Genomic DNA, 19,834 nt, shown 5'->3' with positions numbered 1-19,834 from the left:
TGCTTTCCAAAAGAAGCGAATGGCCCCTCAAAGGCCCCAGCCCCGTGATCCCACTTAGAGGTGGCCACCACACTACCAAGAGGCAGAGTTAACTCAATGTAAATTTTAAAATAATTTGGAAACATTTCCATTGTTTTTTAAAAAAAAAAAGTAATAAAAGCAAATTGCCAACAGGAAACCTAAATATAAAAAAAGAAAAAAAACAAGGCACTCCTGAGAAAGTGTCTATCAAATGACACAACAAAGAAAATTATCTATTATTTTCACTAGACGAAAGTCAAATAAAACTCTAAGAAAGTTCATCAGATTATTCAATTCTTGGTCAAAACTTCTTCTCGTGAGCAGGTGCCAGGCACCATGTCCCGAGGAGCGTCACTGGGGCGTGCACACATCGCTGTCCGTGAGCAGAGCCGGCATGCCGGGTGTGGCCTGAGGCCCCCGGGGCCCCTGGAGCATACCTTGCGAGTGCAGCCCTCCTGCAAGGTCCTCGGAGCCCGGTGTGCCCTCTCCGGCCGTGACAAGGCCGTGCACGGCTCTGCCTTCTCCCGCGTCACTGTGCTGAGCGCTCTGCTCGGGGACTCACTGTCCAGCAGGACACCCACCAGCTGGGTCTGCAGCTCCGCTGCTGTTTTCTTCTTGAAGCGAAAACAAGATCAGTGTCTGACAGTGTTTAGTTAAAAGGCATGCACACTACTTGTGGCTTGCATTGATGGCTATTTCCAGGGATTTGAACTTTAAACATATTTGCGTTTGGTGGCAAGTCTGAGGGGCTGGGCAGAGTGCATCACGTCACATTCCTTTAGGCATCGGCCGGGGAAGCGTGTTAGGAAACACAACCCGCTCCGACAGTGCCTTTGTCAGGGGTAGCGCATGAACGGCTGTGGGAAGAGCATGCTCATCGCCAAAGGCCCCTTCAGGACAGGCTCATTCTTTCCAAGCCAGTGGGCATGGCGGGTCAGCCCTCCTGCTGCCTGCACTGTCCTACCTGTCACAGAACTCTGTCAGGAATGCATAGCAGCAGTCAGGACTCCTGAAGGCCCCCTACACAGCTGATGGGCAGCTCAATTTCAGCCCAGGGTCTCAGCACAAGTGCAGGGTCAGCAGATGGGCCAGGCCATCAGCCACAGGGCAGGACAGACCAGCGCCACCATGGGTACCATGGACAGTGCCCTCAGCCAACCGTAAAACAGGCTGATGGGGGGCAGGCAGGACTGGCCACAGTGAACAAGAAAGCTGGTCTCACCCGGCAAGAGCTGGACGTGCCCAATTCAGACTTCAGTGTCTCCAGCGTGTGCAGCAAAGACGCCACTGCCTTCTCATTCGACGATGTCCAATCACTGATCGTCCTGGAGAAGGACACAGACACTCAGCAGGTGCACACAGCTCCCAGTGGCAGACACCCAAAGCCAAGCAGGTACTCCACACAGCACCCAGGGTGCTCCGCAGTGACTGTGGCAGCCAGGACAGAGTGCAGCCTGGGGGTGGGCGGCCTGTGAAGCCCGAAACCGCCAGCCACTGACCGGAGGCTCCCTCAGCCTGTCCCTCTCCCTCTGCTGCTCTCTGCTGGGACTCTGACTCGGCTACTCAGAGGTGGTCAGCTGTTCTAAGCTAGACTTCACCGCACCAATAACTAAACTCAATTACAGGCGAGGGGCTGTAGTGGCTGAGCTTTTGCATGCTCAGAAAAGGGCAAATGCCGGGAGCCGTTGTGGGAGATACCACCCGTGACGAGGTCATGAGGGAAAAACCTGACACGCAAGGCCGTTCAGGATACAAGGGACCCTCCAGGTTGGCCTCGGCCTCTACCCCACCCTGTATCTTCCCCCCTTTTCTGTTGTTCTTGTTTGCCCTGCTGCAGATTCTTGTGTTGCCTGCTGAGAGCTCTCCTGCTCCTCTTTCACTGAATAAAGACCAACTTAAAATCCTAATTAATAAACTTCCTAGACGCTGGTACCCTATGAAGGGGCCAGGGATGAAGGAAATGCTTTAATTCAAACCCTTTTGCTGGCATTCTGGCTTGTTTGATAAATGTGTGCTCCCATTGCAAGAGATTAGCTGGTGACTTCTTGCAGGTAGTTAACTTTTAGACTAAGAGCCTGTTTTGTGCTATATCTGCTGTTTTTGCAATCCTTTGCATTTCTGTTCTGTAAAAATGTAATCCTATCTAGTTCCCATGGAGATGACACTTAATAGAAAGAAAATAGATTAACCACAAAAAAGACAGGGTCGGCTATTGAAGTTGCTTAAAGTTACACCAGGTGCAAGCCATAAATTGTCAACAGGGCTGAAAGCCAAAAGATATTATACATAGAGATTAACCATAAAAAAGGCCCTAGTAGGCACAGAGCCCTTTGGGGGTGAGGAAGCCCTAATAGAGAACACAAAAAATATTATTTTAAAAATGGTTATTGGATCAACATTTGATTGCTGTTAATGTGCTGAGGTTGTGCAGTAGAAACAATTGTTAATATAGTTGGAGATCTAGAAAAATAAGAGTTTAGCCCTAGTGTAAAAACAATAAGATAATTGTTAATTTTAACCAGGAGTGCTAAACAGGGGCTGCCTCAAGGGAGCCGCAGAGTCTTTGTGTGCTGAACTTTTTAGAAAAATTTAGCTGAGAACTTCTGCAAAAAGACTGACTTTTATGTTAACAGGATTGTATTTCTATTATATTGCAACCTGCTGAATCATGAGACTGCCACTTTTCTGTTTTCTGCTAAGCTCAAGGCCAGAAGATAATGTACAAAAAATCTATGGGAAAAGACTCTCATAAACAAAAATATACAGAGCACACCTGGTTTCGTGAAGCACAAGCTGATATAATGTTAATCTGAGTCTGTATGCTTATCTCCCCTTAGAAATGTACCAACTTAGGGTATAAAGGCTACAGTGAAAAATAAAGCAACTGCCAGACTCTGCTGCACACCCCGGTCTGGTCTCTCTCTCTCTCTCTCTCTCTCTCTCACTCGCCGACGCCGTTCATCCTGAGGGTTCCCCTGCATCCTGCTGGGGCACGGACCCCAACAGGCAAATAAATGTTCTTTCCCACCAAACAGCAGGGTCTCAGGTCCTCGACAAGGCAGAGGCATATGCCAGGCGCAGCAGCCCCAGGGCCTCAGGCAAGGCAAACCCTGCAGAGACACAGGGCACCACCCCACCCTGGAGTGCTGGGTTTGGGCCAGACGCTCTGGGTGGGGAGCACGTATAAAGGGGTGTGGAGAGACCCAATCATCTGTCATGTTAGAAGGCGAAACCCATATCCTGTGGTCATCTTTCAAGAGAACACTGTGGACGAATTTATCCACACATGTGGGATGAGAAAGAGTCTGTCTCATTAAGACCTGGACCTCAATCAAAGGCATGCCCCAAATGCAGGATTTTCTTGGCACCGCAGGTGCTAGGCAGCAGGGGGTGGGCCCTGAGCCACTTGCCTGTCCACCGTCTGGTTGATGAAGCTGGTGAGGAGCCCCGCGGCGCAGAGCAGCTGCTGCCGCACCTTCTCCAGGCCCCGCTGCTGCTCGCGGAGGCGCTCCGGCTCTGCGCTGGGCAGCGCCACCCGTGCCTGCAGCTCCTGCACGGTCCGCTGCAGCTGATGGATCTTGTGCTCATCCCGCTGGCGCTGCAGCTCCAGCTCCCGCTGCAGGCGAGGAAGCAACCTCACACACGGCCCAGGGCAGAGACAGGGCCCAGGGCTTAGCACGGAGGCTGCCCTCCCGGCCTGGGCCGACCAGGACGTGCTCCAGGCAGAGACTATGGGCACCGCGCTGAGTTGGGGGAGGAGTCAGGAGAGGATGGCCCTGCCCCAGACGAGCTGCCCAGCAGGCCTCAAGGACCCCCAGACAGGGCCCAGGATGGGATGTACGTGGGGGTGGGGGTGGGGCAAAACCACAGCCCGGGCACCCCTCTGCCTCTGCAGGCGCCCCAGCAACAAGGGGCCAGGCTGGGTCATGAGGCCCTCTGCCACCCCCGTGTGACCTGTCCTCCACTGCGGAGGGACCAGGCCACTTCCTGCCTGGTGCCCGGGACCAGTGCCCGAGGGAGGGGGGCTCCAGGGAACCGAAGACAGCCAGGCAGGACAGGGCAGGACCGGACAGAGAAGGTGCAGGCCTGGCCTGCCCCAATCAGGCCGGCACACGGGCTGGGCCTACCCTCCACCCAGCACCTCCTCAGGAAATGGCAGTCTTTATTGATTTTCCAAATGAGGAAAAAGGAACAAAACCGAGGGACCTGCTGATTTGTTTAAAAAAAAGAAAAAAAAAAAGAAATTGGCCCAGAAGTAAATATCAGAAGCCTGGGCCATTATGGCCAGAAAAAGACCCCATAATCTGGATCAAGTTAACTGCCTGCAGTAAAAATAACACCAAAATGACAACATAGTTATTAATAAAAAAAAAATACCTATCAAGGTACATTGTGAAGGACAGTTAATAATTTAACTTGGAAAATACTGTGTATTTATTTTTTAAATAACTATGTTACCACATGTTAAAAAAAAAATTAATGAAAGAAAAAAAAAGAGATCTAGCAGAAGTCCCTGGATAAGGTTTGGGAAGCCCCTTGAAAAGCAGGTGAAAATGACAAATCCCTCTTCCTGGGGAGACAGCCCCCATATGCACAAAACCTGGAACTCGCTCTGGGGTCCCCGAATGACCAGAGCCCCACCTAGGGCCGTGACTTCAGCTCCTCCGTCAGGAAACCCCCGGGCCAGGCTCTGCCCTCTGCCACAGCCCCAGATGACCCCTCCACTGCTGAGACCTCTGGTGATGAAACATGACTAAGTTTAGGGCTGTCTAACCCCGCAAGAAACACTATGCATCAGTCACACACACCACATGTGAACCTGGAAAACACCACAGCAGGGCCAGACACGGAAGGCTACACCTCATGATTCACTGATACGAACCATCCAGAAGGGGTGGAAATCAGTCAACAGCTGCCAGGGCTGGGGTGCCTGCTCATGGGTTCATCTTGGGAGATGAACACGTTCTAAAATCGACTGAGTGATGGCTGCACAACTTCTGAATATACTGAAAACTGCTGAACTGTGCAATTTAAATTGGTGAACTCAATAGTGTGAGAATATCTCACTAGTATTTATTTTTTGACCATTTTTATGGCAGGCTAACCATTAAAAAGACAAACCTTTTAGAATCTGGCAAAACACAAAGATAGAAATAATAAAGGTAATTTTTTTCTATGTTTTAAAAAGTATTTTTAAAAAGAACAAAATAAAAGTGAATTTTGAGAAAACACAGAATATAATATCCTCAGAAACAAATACTTTTGGTTGACATATAATGTATCTAAAATTAAGATCCATCCAAAAGATAAAGGAGGGAACACTTCCAAATCCATTCTGCACAGCCAAGACCTTCCTGATACCAGAACCAAAAACACAAGAAAACTACACAGCAATATTGCTCCTAAATATAAATGCAAAATCCTTAACAAAATACTAGCAAACTGAATTCAGCACTAATTTAAAAAGAATTATACACCAAATTCTTTACTGTCTAAGCCACCAGGGTAGAGAATCCAGCTGTAATGTGGGAGACCTGGGTTTGACCCCTGGGCTGGGAAGACTCCCTGGAGGGCATGGCAACCCACTCCGGTATTCTTGCCTGGAGTCCATAAGGTCGCAGAGAGTCAGACACAACTGAGCAACTAAGCACTGCACATACACCAAATTCAATAGGAATGCAGCCCAAGAGGGCCAGGATGGTTGAAAACATGGAAGTCAATCAATTCAGAAGCATAACGGAAGCACAAAAGCTGTAAATCTCAAAAGACAGTGGAAGAGCACATCCAGTACTCTCAATATTAAACTAGAAAGACTGAATAAAATAGAAATGGAAGGGACCTTCCTCTGATAAGGGGCAGCGACAAAAATCAAACAACTACCATTGTAGTCAGTGGTAAAAGATGGACTGCTCCCCCAAGATCGGCAACGGGGCTAGACCCTTGCCCTCACGCCTGCTTCAGCACCCTTGTAGGTTCTGGCCAGGGCAGTCAGGCAAAGAGAAGAGATAAGGTTTCCAGGTAGGAAAGGAATAAGCAAAACTACATCTCTCTGCAAAAAGCATGGTCTTCAATGTTGAACTTCCGAAGAATCTATTAAAAATATTGGGACTAATAGGCCAGTTCAGCAAAGTGGCAGGACACCAAATCCAAGTATGGAAGTCACCTGCATTGCTACACGGTCGCAACAAGCAATCTGAAAACAGGAGTAAAATATAACACCGCTTACAACAGCATCAAAATATAACATTTAGGAATAAATAAAAGAAATGCAAGGTTCACCACCTGAAGTGATAACACAAAGACCTAAATAAAGCAACTGAGCAAATAAATGGAAAGACCTCAGATTTCTCCAACGGGAAGACCTAACACTGTTGAGGAGACAGCACCCCCAAAGCACTTTGCAGACTCAATGCAATTCCTACCAAGATCCCAAGGGTCTTAACACAGATGCCAAAGAGCCATTCAAGGAGACACATGGAACTGCTTGGGCCTGAGGATCCAAAACGACCTTGGGAAAAAACAAGGTATGAGGATGCAAGCTCCTGACCTCCACTTGCTACCAGGCTGCAGTGACCAGGCCGAGGGGCAGCCTGGGGCCAGGACAGGTGCGCTCACCAGCGTCTCCTTGTCTCTCTGCCACCTGCTCCACGGCTGCAGGTCCGCTCGGCTGGGCCTCAGCTCCGCTCCCGTCCTCGAGTCCTTGCATGCGTCCTGCTCTATCTGTCCCCGGCCCCGCGCCGGCCTCTCCCGCGTTCCAGGCAGGGTCTCCGGAGGCGTCTTCGGCGCCGCACTTACCTCCTGCTCCCGCTCCACCTCCTCGCGATGCACTTGAGCCTCGGCCTCCAGGGCGCGTCGCTGTGCAGCCTCCAGCGCCACCTCCAGCTCGTGCACACGCTCCTCCTGAGCCCGCAGCTTCTGCAGCAGCGCCTGGTGTGCAGGCTTCTCCTGAGGCCGCCGGCTCAGCCGTTCTGTCAGGACGCGCTCGTGCTGCAGGGCCTCCGACAGCTCGCGCGTGCGGTCCCGCTCAGCCTCCAGGCTCCGCTGCAGCTCGGACATGTGGCCGCGTTCCTGCGCCAGCAGCGCCTCACAGCGTGACGCCTCGATCTGCAGCTCCTGCCGCAGGTTTTCCTTCACTGTCTGCTCGTGTTTCAGCACCACGCACAGCTGGTTGCTCTGGGCGCACTGCTGCTCCAAAGACGCCCTTAACTCCTGCGTCAGAGAACAACGAGGCGACAAAGATCAAACCAAGAGTGACAGCATCTGGCCAGTTTTCACAGCCAGAGCTTCTGACACTCTCCTTTGGGTGAAGGGACACGAGCAGTAACCGCCCGCCTTGTGACTCTGCATGAGGCGCTCTTCCGAGGACAGGGCCACCACCCAATTTGCCTCTCCTTCAAACCCGCAGCCCCGGACCCCACATGGTGCTCAGCTCTTCCAGGCCTGGGGGACACCCCTAACGCACAAGCACATGGCTGCCACGGGGCTCTGGCTCTCTGCCTCCTCGGTACACGGGCGGGGCACCCTCAAGTCTTTGAAGCTGCACTGGCCTCGCAGCAGCGGTTGTGTGGAGGTGGTGGGAGACTCCCCTCAGCCCCGGCCAGGCCCCAGGCCGGACCCCCGTCACCTCCAGGGTCTTGGCGCTCTGGCCCTCCCTCTGCATGTGCTGCAGCCGCTCCTCTTCCAGCTGGCTCTGCAGGGCCTGCTCCTTCTTGCGCTCACCCTCCAGCTGCCGCAGTGCGGCCTGCAGGTCACTCTCCTTACTATCCAGCACGGACCTGAGTGCAGACATGGGCTCTCAAAGGAACGTGGGCCAGTGCCAGGGGCTCCCAGGACCCGGCGGGCGGGCCCCGCTGTGCATTCAGTCCCCGCCCCCTACCAACCCAAGGGAGCAGAGCGGCATGCCCCCACACCTATCAGGACACGGGGGGGAATCTGGCTCCAGACATCCCCTTTCACTTCAAGGCTGGGAAGAAGGTGGCGGGAACCAAGCATTGGCCACCGAGTTTCGCCCAGAAGGCTGAAGACAGGATGGCTAGAAGGGGAAGCCTTGCAGGAGGGCCGTACCTCAGCTGGAGGACCTCCTTCTGCACGTCACTGAGGGACTTGAGCAGCCGCTCGTTGTCCTGTCTACACTCGCAGAGCTCAGACTTCAGGTCTCTGACAGCATTCTGCTCTACCACCAGCAGCTTTCGGACATTATTTGCTTTCTCTTGCTCTTCGTTCAGGGTTTTCTGCAGGTTGCTTGCTATACATTTTTCCTGCTCAACCTTATACGCCAATAATTCAACTAAGAAAGATTAAACGAATTAAAATAGCATTATTCATGAGTCCAAAGTGAATGCACAAATGACTTAGCATATCATTAGTAACAAACTAATGGGGATGCGATATGTTCACTTTGAGGCGGCTATGGGGAGACAGGAAGTTTCTGTGACCCTGAAGTTGTTGTGTACAACCACACCAGGATACTCAGGACACATGCCTTCTGCTCACACCACCGCCAGTCTCACCTCATGGCCAGCTGAGCATCCAGAGAGACACTGGGGGAGAGCAAGTGGGACCACCCAGCCATGCGAGTCATGTGATGGCGGCAGGGGGGGACATGCCCTCTTGACCCCTGTGCTGTTCAGGCCTTGGTCTCCCAGGGACAGAGGCTGGAGCTCAGCCAAGATGGACCAGCAAGGAGCCCACCCTGCCTAGGGCATGAAGCTTGGTGTGACCATCCCGTGGTCACCCCGAAACGCCACCCCACCTGCCACTCCTCCCATCAGAGAACCTAGCCTGGATGGCTTCGCTGGAGAACTATTCAAGCTGTAAGGAGGAGGCTGGCATCACCCTGACACTGAAACCAGAAGAAAAAAACTATAGACCAGGACACTCAGGAACAGAGATGCAAAACACTCGCAAACTCTGCCCAGAGGTGCACGGGCAAGCTCCAGGGAGGCTCGCAGACCATGCACTGGGTGGCCTGGGGAGATGAGGGGCTGGCCGCCTGGCCCGCACCACCCGACAGGTGAGTGTCGCGGCCGCACCCACCCTGCCTGCGCAGCCGGTGCTCCTGGTGGCTCCCGCGGGCCTCCGCGCTGGTCAGCGCCATGCACAGCTGCTGCAGCTTCTCCTGGTTTTGCAGGTGTGTCATCCGCAGCTGGGCACGCAGAGCCTGGATCTCCGACAGCAGGCTGCTCCTGTCTGACAGGCAGAGGTGCTCCAACGACCTCTCCTGCTGGTCCCCCTGAGACGGGGGGAAGAGGCAGGGTAGGGGGATGTCAGACACGGCAGGAGAGGGGCTCCCGAGGGCTGGGGGAAGGGCTGGAGCAGCCCCTGCTCCCAGGATCACTGCCACAGGACGTGTGTGACGACTGTGTGGTTGAATGTGGGCACAGTGGCACTCAGACCCTCAGATCGCATGAGGCTCTCCCCCCCAGCATCTTGGCCTCACTTTCTGGGCCAGGTCAACACCTGCCATGCACCCTGACCCTCTCTGCTGGGGTGGGAGGCGGTGGGGAGGGATATGGGGAGGCTGACAGGAACAGAACTCCCAGGGCCTTGCGGTGTCAACCCTCTGACCTTGGGCTCAGTGCTCACAACCTGTGGCTGGGCTGCCTAGAATTGCTGATTTGTTTTCAGGGAAAGAACAGTTATCTTCAGAACAGAGAGAGATACTTAAGGAAGATAAATGCATAGAGTTTTCCATTTCATGGAATTCATGCATTAAAAAGGAGCAGTCACTGCCTCTAAGGTCAGGTGAAATATGGGAACCGAAATTCACATCTGAAGCACGCTCTGTCACCCTCTGTGTCAGCACTGGCTGCAGGGGAAGTGGGGGCACCAGCTTACCTGCTCATGAACCACCTTCTCCAGCCTCTCGAGCAGGGAGCTGCAGCCCCCAGGGCCCAAGCCACAGAGCTGGGGCCACAGCTCCATGCTCAGCATCTCCTGCTCCTTCTCACAGGCCTCCAGCACAGCCTGCAGGTAGTCTCCCCTCCAGGCCAGGCCCACATTGGAAGATGCCTGAAATATTGAAACAAAAAACCCATGTTCCTACAGACGCATCCTGCAGGTTCAACAGGACCCACCTGACTGACAGGGACACATGCATGACCTCAAGCAGCCTGACAGGAGGAGCAAGCGGTACCTCTGGGGGCAGAAAACCCCTCAACCCCAGTGAAGACGGAACGCACGCCAGCAAGCAAACTTCTTCCCATCGCTATACCAGAGCCCCAAGACTAGGGGAGGCCGGACCCTGAGAGTGTGTGTGTGTGAGTGTGTGTAACGATCCCAGGGGCTAGGGGAGGCCAGCCAAGTGTCAGTGTGTGTGTGGGTGCATATATGTGTGTGTGTCCATGAGCCCCAGGGCTAGGGGAGGCCAGGCCCCGAGTGTGTGTCTGTATCTGTGCATATGTGTGTCCATGAGCCCCAGGTTTAGGGGAGGCCAGGCCCTGAGTTGTGTGTGTGTGTGTGTGTGTACATGAGCCCTGGGGCTAGGGGAAGCTAGGCCCTGAGCATGTGTGTGTGTGCGTCTGTGTATACATGAGCCCAGGACTACGGGAGAGCAGGTGGAATGCATGTGTGTCCACAAAGCTTGGGCTAGGGGAGGCCGGCCCTGAGTGTGTCAAAGCTTGGGCTAGGGGAGGCCGGCCCTGAGTGTGTCTGCGTGTGTGTGTGTGTGTCCACAAAGCTTGGGCTAGGGGAGGCCGGCCCTGAGTGTGTCTGCGTGTGTGTGTGTGTGTACACAAAGCTTGGGCTAGGGGAGGCCAGGCCCTGAGTGTGTCTGCGTGTGTGTGTGTGTGTGTGTGTGTGTGTGTGTACACAAAGCTTGGGCTAGGGGAGGCCAGGTGCAGCTATGTGGTCCTTGTGTGTGTGTGTGTGCAGGTGTGTCTGTACAGACCATGCACAGGCTGGCTGCCTTTTGGCGAGCTTGGGCCCACCTGCCCTCTTCGCTCGGGGTCTGCCCACTGCTGCAGCCACACTCCAAGGCCTCCGGCTCCCTGTGGTAGGGACGTGGCATCTGTGCCTCACCTCCGTGCTGCCCCTCAGTCAAGGGCGGACACTGAGACCCTGGGGTCGCAGACCCCACCCCCACACCCAGCTCCATCACGGGCGGCCAGCTGAGCTCTGTCACCTCTTCCCCCAGGCTCTCCTGCCTGAACAGGGTCAGGAAGGTGCTGACGTGGGGCTGGAGCCCAGAGGACGCGAGTGACAGAGTGGCAGACAGGCACGGCTTCCCCGCCTACCGCTGACCTGCCTCTGTCCCTTTACTCCCATTTCTTGACTGCTCCATGCCCACTGCTTCTCTTCTTTACCTTGAAGGCCTGTACCTTCTCTCCCTTCTGGGGTCCGGGGGTGGGATGCTCCCTGGGAGCAGGCACTGTCTCCAGCAGGCCCTGGCCCTCCACTGGAAGGCACTCAAGGGGGGCGCTGGGCTCGCTCCTGCTCAGGATGCGGGGGGGTCCTCGGTATTCAGACAGGGCCAGGATGTGGTGGCTCTCATCACACACCATCTGCAGCAAAGCCTGAAACAGACAAACATTTCAGAAAGAAGGAAAAGCGGCGTGAAGCCTCTTCCCATCGCTGTCACCCATGAAGGCACACCCACAACCTTTGAACAGAGTCCACTGCTCAGACCAAATGTTCTTCCTATAGCAGTCAGAGGAAAAGGCAGAGGAACCAGAGATCAACTTGCAAACATCCACTGGGTCATAGAAAAAGCAAGAGAATTCCAGAAAACATCTACTTCTACTTAATTGATAAGCTAAAGCCTTTGTGTAGATCACAACAAACTGTGGAAAATTCTTCAAGAGATGGGAATACCAGACCACCTTACCTGCCTCTTGAGAAACCTGTATGCAGGTCAAGAAGCAACAGTTAGAATTGGACATGGAACAACAGACTATTTCTAAATTGGGAAACGAGTATGTCAAGGATGTATATTGTCAACCTGCTTATTTAACTTACATGCAGAGTACATCATAAGAAATGCCAGGCTGGATGAAACTCAAGCTGAAATCAAGATTGCAGGAAGAAATAACAATAACTTCAGATATGCAGATGACACCACCCTTATGGCAGAAAGTGAAGAAGCCTCTTGATGAAAGTGAAAAAGAGTACAAAAGCTGGCTTAAAATTCAACACTCAAAAAACTAAGATCATGGCATCTGGTCCATGTTGTTCATGGCAAATAGATGGGGAAAAAGTGGAAACAGTGACAGATTTTATTTTCTTTGGCTCCCAAATCAGGGCAGTGACAGTCAGTTCAGTTGTTCAGTCCTGTCTGACTCTTTGCGACCCTGTGGACTGTAGCACACCAGGCTTTCCTGTCCATCACCAGCTCCCGGAGCTTGCTCAAACTCATGTCCATCAAGTCGCTAATGCCATCTAACCATCTCATCCTCTGTGGTCCCCTTTTCCTGCCTTCAACCTTTCCCAGCATCTGGGTCTTTTTCAATGAGTCAGTTCTTTCCATCAGGTGGCCAAAGTATTGGAGCTTCAGCTTCAGCATCAGTCCTTCCAATGAATATGCAGGACTGATTTCCTTTAGGATGGACTGGTTTGATTTCCTTGCAGTCCAAGGGACTCTCAAGAGTCTCCAATACCACGATTCAAAAGCATTGATTTTTTTAGCACTCAGCTTTCTTATGTAGCCATGAAATTAAAAGACACTTGCTCCTTGGAAGAAAAGCTATGACAAACCCAGAGAGCATATTAAAAAGCAGAGACATCATTTTGCCAACAAAGGTCTATATAGTCAAAGCTATGGTTTTTCCAATAGTCATGTATGGATGTGAGAGTTGGACCATAAAGAAGGCGGAGTGCCAAAGTATTGATGCTTTCAAATTATGGTGCTAGAGAAGACTCAAGAGAGTCCCGTGAACAGCAAGGAGATCAAACTAGTCAATGCTAAAGGAGATTAACCATGAATGTTCATTGGAAGGACTGAGGCTGAAGATGAAGCTCCAATACTTTGGCCACCTGACACAAAGAGCTGACTCACTGGAAAAGACCCTGATGCTGGGACAGATAAAAGCCAGGAGGAGAAAGGGATGACAGAGGATGAGCTGGTTGGATGGCATCACTGACTCAATGGACATGAGTTTGAGCAAGCTCCGGGAGATGGTGAAGGACAGGGAAGCCCGGTGAGCTGCAGTCCATGAGGTCACAGAGTCAGACACGACTGGGTGACTGAGCAGCAACCACCAGCACTGTCAGAGACAAGTGAATTTCCACATGAGCTGCTCCAAGACAGACCCTACAGTCCAGCGTCCCACCTGCTCCCTCAGGTGGACACTCGTTTCAGGGGAACCCACGGCCAGGTCAGCGAGACGCCGGGTGGCTCCCTGGCTCTCCGGGACCAAAGCTGCCCTCCAGGAGGGAGACCCGAGGTCCACACCTGTGCTTAGGCGAGGCACCTGCAGACAGTACCAGGCCGACCACTGACTACCGCAGCCCTCCCACATCCCAGCTCGGCCAGAGTTCCCGGCCACGGGGTCTGTGAGCACAGGAAGGGTCCTCCACACCACTGGGGTTTGGAGGGGTAGTTACAGCGTGATGGGACACGGGACACATCTGCCAGTCGTCTGTCCTGCCCACAGAAGCCGAGAGCGGAAGGCGGCAGCCCCCACCCAGGGCTGTCCCCCTAGAAGCTGGGGCTACACAGACATCGCGTCTGGGCACCAGGACCGAGCCCATGCCATGCACTCACAGGCTGCACAAGGGCACCTTAGGGAAATGCAAAAAGGGCAACCTGGAGGCCTGTGACGAAGAAGAACTAGTCACTCAGCTATAACAGAAACAGGTTTTCCTCTAATTCTAATGATGCAGCCCCAAAACTGAAATATGCTGGACACCAAGATGTATGTTTACTTTGAAAGCACTCATCTTTAACACCCTAAACAATTTCACATTAAAAAACAGTGTACATGACACAGAATGGATGCAAACAGCAGCCACAGGAAAGGAGGGGCTGGAGACGCGGAGGGTCAAGTGGACAGGGAGCCCGCAGGCTGTGGGTCACACGATGAGAAGCCACATGTTCTGAAAAACACACTGGAAAAGAACAGTGGTCGCAAACAAGGTCCTCTGCCCTCACCAACCGGACCTTCACCAGGTCCCCAGCTTCAGGACAGGCCGAGCTGTGACGGCCTGATGCTCCTGAGACTCAGCGCAGGGTAAGAGGTCCACACGCCCCTGCTGAGGACATGAGGCGGGATGGGGTCAGCCGGCAGGGAACATGGAAGCTGGGCTCCGACTGATAGAAGAGGCTGCCTCGGGGTGACCACTCCCAAGTTTCTCTCCCACCATCTCAGCACTTCCCAAAAGGGCGTTGCTGAGCTTCTTTCTTTCTTTCATTTCTAATACCTGAGTATCAACTACTAAATGTCAAAGCCTAAGCATAAAACATGGTCATTAACAACCAAATGGCTTCTTTAAAAAATAGGAATCCTCATATGAGGTTGCCTGGGTTGGAAACACTAACAGAAATGTGTTTTTTAAGGTTTTCCGTCATATAAAAAGTTGAGGAATATTAAAAAAAAAGAAACAGCTAGAAGACATTACTTCAATTACAATTCTTAAAGGAATAAAAACAGTATCATTTTGAATACAATTTCAAAGAAAATTTTACTTAACATCAAAATTGTTTCCCCTGTGGACATTTACTACCTGAATAAAACAGGACAGTGGGGGCTCTCTGATGGTCCAGTGGTTAAGAATCCACCTTGCAATGCAAGACACATGGGTTTGATCCCTGGTTTGGGAAGATCCCATATGCCGTGGAGCAGCTAAGCCTGAGTTGCACAACTACTGCGCCAGCACTCTAGAGCCACGAGCCGCAACTGACGCCTGCGAGCCTGCAGCCTGTGCTCTGTAACGGGAAGCCCCCCGCGGAGGCCATGCACCACAACGAGCAGCAGTCCCAGCTCGCTGCAACTAGAGAAAGCCCGCAAGCAGCGATGAAGACCCAGCACAGCCAAAGAATAAAAAAAAAAAATCTTAAAAAAAAATAGTGACATATTTACTTATTCAGCCAAGTTTACATCAATGGTTTTGCCATAAAAGATTTCTAAAGTGAAGACAGAAAACCTGAGAAAAGTTCACCCCAAATTCTGCCTTTCAGGGAAGGGGAGGCGTTAACTGACCTTACTGTGGTCACTTCTCAACACAGACATGTAAATCCTTATCCTGTCATATGTCAGCTAAGCTAGAAAAATGTTTATAATCTGCCTCCAGGTGAAGTCCCTAGACGCCGATGGGGTGGCCATCTCTGCTCATCGCAGAGAACCAGCTTGGCCCGAGAGCTCCTCTGGAGCACAGATGTGACAGGCCAGCACGGACTCAGCCCTGGGACCCAGGGGCTGCCCGGGGGGCGGGCTTCCAGAGCAGAGACTCACTGCACCCCCTGTCATTCCCACCGCCCTGAGGACAGCAGCAGAGGGAATACGGTGGCATCCTGGTGTGCCCGTGCCATACGATGCCAAACACGCGTTCTGTCTGGGCTGTACGAGCCAAGAGCAACGATCTTCCTTCTCAAGAGCAAAGAACAGCACTCGTGCAGACTCAGGGAAGGATGAAAACACACCTCTGAGCCTGCGGCAGAGCAGGGTGGGTCCTCCTGAGCCTGCAAAGCGAAGCCCCTCCCACCTCTGCGGGTGTCCAGCTCATGGTGCCCTGGCACAGAACCCCCAGGTGGTCTCAGGAAAGCCTCCAAGGCCAGACAAACAAGAACCACAACTGCTTCCCAAAAAGGGCTATGAGCTCCAGCACTTGAACTAGACCTGGGACACAGATCGAGTTTTGTCTTGAGACTCATCACGACACTGTGCAGGCAGGCCCACTGTCTGCTGTGCTGTGACAGGCACTATGGGAGAAGCCGGCCCCCAAGCATGGCTGCGGCCCCACCAGTGCAGCAGGGTACCCACCTGGGACAACCGTCCCCGTGATCGTCCCAACAGCAGCATCTCTCCTCCCAGAAATATGACACAAGGCACAGAGTCAGAGCAGGGCTGAGGCTGGTACAGCTACTGATGAGCCAGAGGGAAGGCCCCTTGAGCTGCCCCCTCCCCACAGCCATTACCTTCACTTGCTTCGGATGGACTTCCTTCTCCTTCATGGCGTCCAGCAGCCGTCGGCAGTCCTTGGGGGTGACGGGGGGTGCTGCGGGGCTGGCAGTGGGAGCTCCCAGTCGTCCCGAACCTTGGCTCAGTGGTTCTGCAAACCCCACACCACCGCCTGGAAACACACCGCACAGTCAGGGCTGGACTGGCCCAGAAGTCTAACCTCTCACACGTGCCAAGGAACACTCAAATACAGAAAAAGACAGAGAGAAACAGAGACTCAGAGTCAGAAGAAACAGTCAAGGCAGCTAGCAGAAAACATCAGAAAAATTAACATTCCCAGAGAAGTGACGAGGGCAGTGTCATCGGGAAGGGGGAATGGAAGCCTCAAAGGAAAAGGAAGAATCAGAAATTAGAACAGAACTCAAACAGCAGGAAGCTTAAGAAGTTTTGAAAATTCTCTTGGATATGAGAACAAGAAAACAAAGATGTGGAAAAAGAGAAAAGAAAGTAAGTCCAGGAGGTCTAACATGTGGTCAATGAGAATGAAGATGGAAGAGAGGAAGTGCAGGGGAGACAACCCAAGGAGGAAGAGGAGTTTTCAGATGGATGACATGTTCTGGGGACCAGGCACTACGCTCACCACATCCAGGCCCAGAACTGCAGGTTCCAAACTCTGCAGGAATCTGCCTGCCTGCCCACCCACGGTCAAGCCCAAGCCTCAAATCAGGAAGATGTCAACGTTCATACAAAAAGCACCTCGCACACACTTTTCTCCAGAAACTTGTAGAGAACAGAAAGGATGAGGGGTCTGACCTGAGGCAAGGACCACGTCCAGACCACAGGGAAGGCCATGGAGGGCAGCAGACAGCCACACTTGGACACATGTCCTCGAAGTGCAGACTCTCTTGGCTGGTGATGGGGCAGAAAGTGCAGGCTGGGCTTCCGGGGATCAGGGCAGGAGGTGGGTGGGGTTTGTTGCCAGGAGGCAGAGACCTATTACTTTAACTAGAAGCTGTGATTTAGGAACAGACACTAGAGTGAACTTCTGAGAGCTGAATGTGGTGTCCTCAGGAAAGTGGACGAGAGGCTGCATGGGGATGCACCTTGTAGCCGCTCACACTGTTACACTGCGCAGCTGCTGCCAGGGAGAAGCAACAGCATCAGCTGGAAAGAGCTGGCCCCAAGCTGCGAATGCTGACACAGCCTCTGATCCGTACTTCATCGCTGCCTTGTCCTCAAAAGCACCCCGGGAGCCAACAAGGACTTCATTAAAACATCAAGACACCTTGAGGTAACTCACTTGTAAAAATCTAACAATTATACAAGAAAGTGTGAGGTCAGGGAGCCATGGTGCAGTGACCACTGCTGTGACAATACAGGCAGAACCACCAAGAACCATCGATAGAGGCTAAGTGGGTCTGAACATGAGAAGAGACCATTCCAAGGTCTTGAAAACCTACCCAGGACACTTGGCTGTTCAGAAGGAACAGGATGAAACCTGGCAGTGTGAGCACAGGATCTGAGCTAACCTGCAGCAAGAGCGAGGCACCACTGCTGTGCTTCCGTTTCCGAGAGACACAGTCACACGGCTCACACACGCCAACAGGCCTGCCAAGGACCTCAGGGATCCTCATGGCCGGAGCGCGTGCCTGGCACCTGGCCTGCCTTATCAGTCTCCACCCTGCAAAGGACATCTGCATTCACTGGCCGCTGCTAATTTCTGTAAAGGGCACTAACAGGACAAAACCTCAGGAACGTCTGTGGACTCCATGTTGCCCCAAAGGGGACGTCCTGACACAAGTACAGTGCTGTGGACTGGACTGCATGAAATACATGTGACCTTCTCAGGAATAAAATGGCTTTGGACACCACATTCAGGTCCTTAAGTAACAGAACACAAACCTGGGGGGAGACAGAGACAGAGAGAGATGCAGAGACACAGAGACACGGGCCAGTCTATGCTCTGAAACTTACTGTAAAAACAAAGTTTGTGGCTGACTCACTTTTTCCATTGCTTTTTCCTTCTAACCCGAGAGGAGGTGATCTTGACTTTTCCTGAGAATCTAGAGATGTTATGATAAAATCTTCAACATCCTTCTCCTGTTCAAACATGCAGATTTTTAAATGGTCACAAAATGGTAATGTTTTATATCACAGAATTGAACTTGCCAGATGGAAAGTTTCTAAGACCTGAATTTATCACCTTCCCACATAGAACTCAAACAAAAGAGGGCTCAAAGCTGGTGGACACAAGGTCATAACGTTCGTTTTAATCAAACTCATCTACATTTCTCTAGGAATATTTTAAAGGTTTCACTGGCAAATATTTCAGATTTTTAAAATTCTGCATAGTGTGTGGTAGCATATGGATACGAAATGGAAGCATATGGATAGAGAGTGGTGATACATGTATACTTCAAATTGCATGTATCCTATAATTTATTTTTCATCTAATTCAAAATACACAAAATCTCAAAACTATGTTAGATAAAATATAATCTAACCCCAAAATAATACGTTGAAGTGTCCTTGAAACTGATTACATTATATGTAGAGCCGGTGAAACATGAAATACAACTGAAAATAAACCTAAAAAGACATATTCTAGACTAAGAGCCAATATGCAGACCACACATGAAGACGGATTTCTGATGACACTTCCCAAAGCCAGTGTCACTTAGCAAACTCAGGCCTGCAGTGGATCTGGGTAAGACTAACGCATTTCATGTACTGTTAAAAACAACCCAAGTGCTCTAGATGTTCCTATTACAGTAGATTTGGGTCTGTCCCGCAGAACGCTGACCGTCCCTACACTTGCTGACCAAGGGACTGCCAAGTGCTCACCTACGCGTGGCCCAATGGTCACACCAGGAGGTGAGCCAACAATGGCTGCAGCTGTGACCCCACCGGCCACAGAGACACAGCCAGTGTGAACACACTGGCCTTCAGCATCCCATGGGCCCAGATCAGGACAGAGCCGGGGGAGACCACTTACCACAGGCACCCGCTGAGCATGCTGGTCGGCGGAGGGAGCGCCATCTGCAGCCAATGGAGACCCCACCCACTTAGGGGCTGTTCCTGCAGCTGACTCGCCTGGGTAACAAAGCCGCCCCGACTGGTCAGCCGGGAGCAGGTGGGTGCTTGTCCCATCCCGAAGCGAGGTATCCAGGCTATGTAGGCTCAGGGCATCTGAGCAGGGTGTCAGGGGCAGGCTGGGCAGAGGCTCGAGGGTTGAGTCCTCCCTGACCACCTCAGGGGAGCTCCAGGGAGACAGATCCATCGTCCTGAGCACGTTCTTCAAGGGCTTGGGCCCCCGGGAATGAGTGAGGTCCTGGGAGCACCTGTGCGAATAGCCCTGCAAGCAGACTGACCTGTCCTGCAAAGTGACCTGCTCTCCCGTGGGAGCATCTGGCTCCTTGTTTCTTATCAATGAATCCGAATTTCCAGTGACCTCAGCTAGATCCCATATGATGTTAAATGTATCAGTAGGAGATGATTTGTTAGTTTCTTCACTGTTATCAGAACCATCACTCAAACCATCTTCTAAAGTACATGGAGATGCCAATGCCTGCTGATATTTAAAGTCCTCCATCTCGATGTTTTGGAAGCTCATGGAACACATCAGATGGTTCAGTTTTTCTTGAAGTTGTTTCACCTGAGCTATGAGATCAACTTTCTGTAGCCGACAATCTTCCAGTAGTTTTCCCTTATCCTGCAGGTAAGGAAGAACATGCATACAGTAAAATGACTGAATTTCATGT

At 52.1% G+C, this 19,834-nt stretch overlaps 1 protein-coding gene across 10 annotated transcripts in view; it reads right to left on the bottom strand.

Moving 5' to 3' along the window:
- PCNT (pericentrin) overlaps window positions 1–19,834 on the bottom strand; it is a 107,160-nt gene that overhangs the window by 12,377 nt on the left and 74,949 nt on the right. For 8 of the 10 annotated variants that reach the window (XM_070466928.1, XM_070466934.1, XM_070466931.1 and 5 more), the window contains 12 exons: window positions 19,069–19,785; window positions 18,077–18,173; window positions 16,091–16,245; window positions 11,340–11,534; window positions 9,859–10,032; window positions 9,058–9,253; window positions 8,086–8,308; window positions 7,646–7,796; window positions 6,637–7,230; window positions 3,432–3,637; window positions 1,244–1,346; window positions 459–635 (listed from right to left, as the gene is read on the bottom strand). In XM_070466928.1, coding sequence (XP_070323029.1) covers window positions 459–635; window positions 1,244–1,346; window positions 3,432–3,637; window positions 6,637–7,230; window positions 7,646–7,796; window positions 8,086–8,308; window positions 9,058–9,253; window positions 9,859–10,032; window positions 11,340–11,534; window positions 16,091–16,245; window positions 18,077–18,173; window positions 19,069–19,785 — 2,988 coding nt within the window. The remainder of the gene's footprint in view (window positions 1–458; window positions 636–1,243; window positions 1,347–3,431; window positions 3,638–6,636; window positions 7,231–7,645; window positions 7,797–8,085; window positions 8,309–9,057; window positions 9,254–9,858; window positions 10,033–11,339; window positions 11,535–16,090; window positions 16,246–18,076; window positions 18,174–19,068; window positions 19,786–19,834) is intronic. The other 2 variants (XM_070466936.1, XM_070466937.1) reach the window with 2 other exon arrangements.

This window comes from Odocoileus virginianus, chromosome 4, assembly GCF_023699985.2.
Source record: "Odocoileus virginianus isolate 20LAN1187 ecotype Illinois chromosome 4, Ovbor_1.2, whole genome shotgun sequence".
NCBI lineage: Eukaryota > Metazoa > Chordata > Mammalia > Artiodactyla > Cervidae > Odocoileus > Odocoileus virginianus.
The sequence above is the reverse complement of the archived record's forward strand: the minus strand, read 5'-3'. Positions and strand labels throughout refer to the sequence as shown.